The sequence below is a fragment of the Barbus barbus genome (genome assembly GCF_936440315.1).
Source record: "Barbus barbus genome assembly, chromosome: 39".
In the NCBI taxonomy this organism is placed as follows: domain Eukaryota; kingdom Metazoa; phylum Chordata; class Actinopteri; order Cypriniformes; family Cyprinidae; genus Barbus; species Barbus barbus.
The window spans coordinates 24,878,742-24,885,223 of NC_136717.1; the positions used below are offsets into that span (position 1 = coordinate 24,878,742).

Consider the following 6,482-nt stretch of genomic DNA (forward strand, 5'->3'; position numbering starts at 1 on the left):
AGAATGTATATGAAGTATCAATAACGTTATAAGAACATTCCATAAACTTTACTTTAAGAATGTTATATAGCCTATCTTTTAAAAAAAAACGTTAGCTGGGTAATCCATAACAATGCTTCTTCTATCGTGAAAAGGCCCATCTCCTATTCTCCTTTCACATCAAAATCCAGCCATATTTGTTTTAGAGATGTTTTGGCTTGTAAATGGTGCTTGATCTGTTTCTCTCCTGTTTCAGACCAGATGACTTTTTCACTGGAAAGAGCAATATTGAGAGAGGAATCATTATTTTATTTGATTTGAAGTTATAATGCTACAAGACGTTAACTGATGGACTGGAGTGGTGTGGATTACTTGTGGATTATTGTGATGTTTTTATCAGCTGTTTGGACTCTCATTCTGACGGCACCCATTCACTGCAGAGGAACCATTGGTGAGCAAGTGATGCAATGCTACATTTCTCCAAATCTGATGAAGAAACAAACTCATCTACATCTTGGATGGGATCTTGGATCATTTTTGGCTGAACTATTCCTTTAAGTGTGCCGCTTGAAATCAACATCCCACATAAAAACATACACACAAACAGACAACAATGAATCCACCAGAAATACTAGAGCAAATAAAAAGCATAAATGACTGAAGGTCACGTTTATTAAACTTATCATGTTTACTCTCTCTCTACTCTGTAGTTTAGCATATTCGATACACTAATACTTCATTTTTAAACACTTGTGCCTCTACACATCTTAATACACTTATTGCAACGACAGAGGACTTGGAAGGGGGTTCGAGGGGTGTTTGATTTGCTACCTGACACACAGAGGGAAGCCACAGGTGGATGCGTGTCCTTTATACAGATGCGACATTAAACGGAGAACCGACTCGTTTTAAGCAGGAAGCGTTTCACTATCCATATCATGATTTTTTTTTCGTTGCGCCAAGTGGCTTCAGTCTTTATCCACACAGAAAAAACGGGAAAATCCACAGGTCATGAGCAGTCCGATCGATCCGTAAGTGAGGTTTCTGTTCACAGAGCATCTGCTTTCAGAACTGTCCAATCACAGGCTTATTCTATTCCAGACTGTCCAATCCAATTCATCAAATCCATCTGAGTCTCTGCTGGCCCCGCCTTCCCCGTCTCTGGCCGATATAAACTGTACATCAGCCAGAGGTGATACAGTAGCTGCAAACGCAACAACATCCTGTGCATCAGTATTGCATCAGTATTGCATCACAAAAGGCGTCAACATTTGCCATATCTTAAAAAAAAAAAAGTCATTTTTATACATAATTTATTGCACGTCTTAGCAGGTGAATCTCATGAATAATAAATAGGTCAAATTTCAACCAAAAACAAAAAATTACATTTTGCATAAATAAATAGTGACATTAACCAGGGCTATTAAGATTTGATTGTGCATTTTGACTTTTTTTTTTTTTCATATTTTATACTATTTAATGCAATATACAATAAAAAGATACAATAAAATCATTGTATAATGAGATTTTAGGTGCAATTATTTTAATGCGCAATGCAAAAATAAAAAATTGGTTCGATTTTCATTATGCAAAATATAACTGCTTCATGTTTTTATGCATTTGTTTATGAGCATTGTGCGTTTATATAATCAGACAAAAGCTTCAATATTTGCCCTTTGTTCTTTCAGAAATCATATACTGCATTTTGTAACTGGTAAATCTAATTAATAATGTCAAACAAATGTCTGGGTCAAATATCACCCTAAAATAAAAAGAAGAAATGATATTTTGCATGAATAAAAAGGGAAATGAACACATTTTTAGGACTGTTGAAATTTGCATTGCGGTACTGTATTCATACTATTTTTGGTACTGAATATTTACAACACCAAAATAATAAAATCTTTGTGTAATGTGATTTTATGCATTACAGTTAATTAACGTTAAGAAAATGTTCTTAATTGTCATTAACAATGCGCAATGCAAAAATAGGTTTATTTTTCATTATGCAAAATATAATTGGTTAATTTTTATGCATTCATTTATCAGTATTTTGACATTTTTGTGTCAAATGTATGTTTTATGTATTACAGTTATTTTCTACATTAAAGAAATGTGCTTACTTGTCGTTAACAAAATGTGACATGCAAATTCTAATTTTTATGCATTAATCTTTTAGCATTGTGTGTCTATATAACTACACAAAAGCTTCAATATTTGACATTTCTTCTTTAAAATTTCTTAAGACAAAATATATTGCATCTTCAACTCTAAAATACAAATAAGAAATTATATTTTGCATGAATAAAAAGAAAAATTGCATTAATATAATGTATTTTGACAGTATTGTTTGTATTTATGTTTTATGCATTACAGTTATGCATTTTCTACATTATAGAAAATGTTCTTAATAATTATTAACAATGTGCAACGCAATAAAAGAGGTTTCATTTTTATATGCAAACAACATCTGGGTCAAATAGCATGAATGAAAAGTCAATTAAATTTGCATCGTGACATTATTTTGACAGCATTTTTATACTGAATTTTGAATCATTGTGTCCAGACAGTAATAAAAATATCACAGTAAACTTTAAATAAAATATACTTATAAAAATGTTACAATGCAATTTTTTTCTTTTAATTTTGGGCTGAAATTTGACATGGATATTTCTTTGTGAGATTGACCCTAACATCATATTTCTCTAAATACACACATATATTGTAGACTTACAGATAATCAGTGATGTACAGCCACACATACAGGACGTGCACAGTGAGCAGACAGCACTTGTTCAGGTAACACACTGCACAGGGTGTGGACACAAAGTGCTAAATGAAGTTTATGCCGAGGATGCGTGACACAAAATCTCCCTACACCAGTTGCTTAGCAACCGTCCCTTCCAGATTCAGTCACATGATGCTCAGGACAAATCTCTGAATTAGCATTAGCTACAAACACACACAGCACATATGAATGACACAGAGGTCAGAGGATGCAGATGAATGACTCGGGTGACGTGAGCTGTCAGTCTGTAGTTAAAAATGAAAGATGGAAGATTTTCAATCAGACCATGTGTTGAATTAGTTACGACTATGAATGATTCTGCAAGCTTGAATAGAAATAGCCTATATGTGACTCATTGATGCATTTACTGTTTACATCAACAGAGTGAGATCAAATCAACATGAGATCAAAACTCCTAAACACATTCCTGCGCACAGTTCATAAGGGCATGTTTTACAAAATCTTATTTAATTATTCGTAATTATTCAACCCCTCCAATTAAAACAACTGGCTCTAATTAGGTAAGTAATGTCTGCTTTCATTTTCTGTAGGCAAAATTGATTCTCTTAATGTATTATTTAGATCTTCTAAAGACTGGGATTTTATGCATTAATTTCTAAATTCTACATGCAAATGTCTACATTAAAGAAAATGTTATTATTGTCATTAAAAATGTCCTTTTCAAAAATAAAAATAGGTTTTGTTTTTTGCAAAATAATTTAAAAAAAAATGTCCCTGATTTTTGGAAGAGAAAAAAAACTTGCACCCAAATTAAAGTCTTGTCTAAAGTTAAAAATATAAAATAAAATTACAAAAATATTAACTAAAGTTACAATTAAAATAGGAAATAAAAATAAGAACCCATTAATAAAAACTATAAAAGTATCTCAGTGATATTAAAACTGAAAACCGAAACAAAACTAAACAAAAACTTAAAAGAAAATGAATAAAAAATTATAGACATAAAAATTTATAAAAACACCAATTACTGAAACGTTAACTAAAATGAAAATGAAATCAGAAAATATTAAATAAAAACCAATTTAATATATTAATAAAAACTAGCATCTCAAACTAAAATGAAATATATAAAAACCTACATAGATATATAAAAAACTAATAAAAATGACCAAAATACAACAAAATGACTAAAAATAAAATATAAAAATAAAAATCTATTCAAAATATTAATTAAAACTATAATTGCATCTCAATGATATAACTGAAAACTGAAATAAAACCTAAATTACAGCTGAAATAAAATATAAACTATATAGACATTTAAAAAAGAAATAATAAAATTGAAAAAAACTAAATATTTACAAAAATTTACTTTATTTTTAGTTTATAATTAAACTAAAATTAAAAATTAAAACAGAATGTAAAAATGAAGCTAACTCAAAATATTAATAAAACTATAAAAGTCTCTCAATTATATATATTTAAAAAAAAACTTTTAAAAGTTTTATGCACTTATTTTGCACAATTAGACCAGGAAGGTGTTTTTGAGAGTACAGTGTGCTCTAATCAAATGTAGTAAATGCAATAGTGTTTCATGTTGATTTGAACTCCTAAAGAAGTCCTAAAGAATCAGCAGCATCTGAGAGGGATCAGATCAAGTTCGGCCAATCAGAGTCATTCTCTCTCCCCAGTGACATCACACAGCACGAGAGCGTCTGTTACCTTTGAGTCTCGCAAGTCTCGTCTCCCTTAAGACAGAACGTTCGCCTCAGCTCGCTTGAGCCCCGTGAACACAACCTCTGAGCAGTGATCTGTGTGTACAACCAGTGCAACGAGACAGAAGTCATGCATCCAACGCTTCACTCGCAGACGTCCAGCGACACGTACACAGACACACAGACACACAGACACCAAAATCTGCTTCTGATCGCGCTAGTGGAAGCTTCCTCAACTCTTCCTGAATAAATGCTTAATGCAAGAAAATCACATTAAATGGGTGAATCTCGCAAATAAAAATGAAGCCGGTTTTTAGGACTATTTTGATTTTTTTTGCATCGTGACATTATTTTCATGTCAATTAAGCGCATTTTTCCTTTTTCTTTCCAAATTTTATGCAAATAAATAAAATGTATAATTTTAATAACAATATATAATAATAATATAACATCATATTATTTAAATTAAAATTGTGGTAATGCATCATGTTAGTAATTTAATGACTACTGTAATACAATATATACTTAAATTTAAATTGTGAAATAATTGGTAGTACATTTTGAAATAATTATGCATCACGGTAGTAATTTATGCAAAATAAAATCTCATTCTTTACTCTAATACAATATATATTTCAAATGTAACTTGTAAAGTTCAAATGTAAAGTTATTATGCAAAACAAAAGTTTGAAAAACAGGCTTAATTATTATTAAGCAAAATATAATTTTTTCTATAACAATTTTGTGAGGTTTACCCCAATATTTCTTTGTACAAACTTTACATTATCACTCCATATACAGTACATCATAATGGCTATATTCATAGAGGGAGAGGATAATGTACAGCCCCGCCCACAAGAGGCGGAGTCATTTTGAGTGGGCGTGACCTCGGCAGATGGGCGGGGCGGGGGAGCAGGAGGGCGAGGTCACTGGAGAGAGACGCTGTCAAAGCCTTCAGATGCAACATGAAGAGCACAAAACACAAAACAACACGAGACGGCGTGAGACGTGACACATGCACGCACAAACACACACCGTCACATTCACTGCGTCCAGCCATCAGAACCACCAAGAAGTCTGGAAGATTCATTTGAGACGTTTTTGGCTTGTCTTTGTTTCGTTTTGATGGCTGAATACGGTTTGTGTGTAAATCATGCACTCAGTGATTGTGAGAAACTCAACTGCTCAATGATCAAAGCATATCAGTTCCTAAACAAATTACTACAACTCTTTCAGAAGACTATAACACAATCCAATTATGATGATGATGATGATGATGATGAAGATGAGCATGGTGATGATGATGATGGAAAAGATATGAATCGCATGGATGGAAATGCCGATTAGAACCTCACAAGCCTCATTTCTGCATATCTTGCTCAAGTCTTTTATGGACAGAGTTTGACCAACGATGCACAGTGTATAGTATCGGTCCTGACCATATATGCAACGCTAGAATGTTGTTTACACGTCATGGAACTATGATCAATGCAAGTAAATCATATTGATTAGTACAGTACCATATCATGTATATCAGAATCTATTATGCGTTAAAGGTACATTATGATGAAAGATGATTAGTCAGAGCTGTTGTCCTGATGCTTAAGATAAAATATTGTAATATACACATATATCGTATGTATTATTAATAATAGTCATTCACATATTAATATAAAAAATGTAATATTTATAATTGCATTGTTAATTATAATAATAAAATTATATACAGACATTTTATCTAAAAATATATTGAAAAAGGATCAAATATTGTATAATACATTTTATATACACATAAATATTTATTTTACTTGACATTTAGATGTATATAAATAAACATGATAATATAATTTAGCATAATATATATTATTAATTATATTATAATAATTATACTAAAGATATTTATTTTAAAAAGTAATGTGTATTAAAAATATATGAAATTATTAAATATATATTTGTTTATATACATCTAAATATTTTTTTCTAAATAATATCATTTTAGATAAATTATACATTTTAATGACAATATAATTTGATAAATA

General features: G+C 30.8%; 1 protein-coding gene across 1 annotated transcript in view; it reads right to left on the minus strand.

Annotated features, from left to right (window-relative positions):
* Positions 1 to 1,058: 1,058 nt before the first annotated feature.
* The window catches only part of LOC306858347 (voltage-gated potassium channel KCNC2-like), a gene marked incomplete at both ends in the record, with an annotated part of 57,312 nt that continues 51,888 nt past the window's right edge, over positions 1,059 to 6,482 (minus strand). The window contains one exon of the mRNA XM_079398846.1: positions 1,059 to 1,183. Within this exon, the coding sequence (XP_079254972.1) occupies positions 1,059 to 1,183 (125 nt within the window). The remainder of the gene's footprint in view (positions 1,184 to 6,482) is intronic.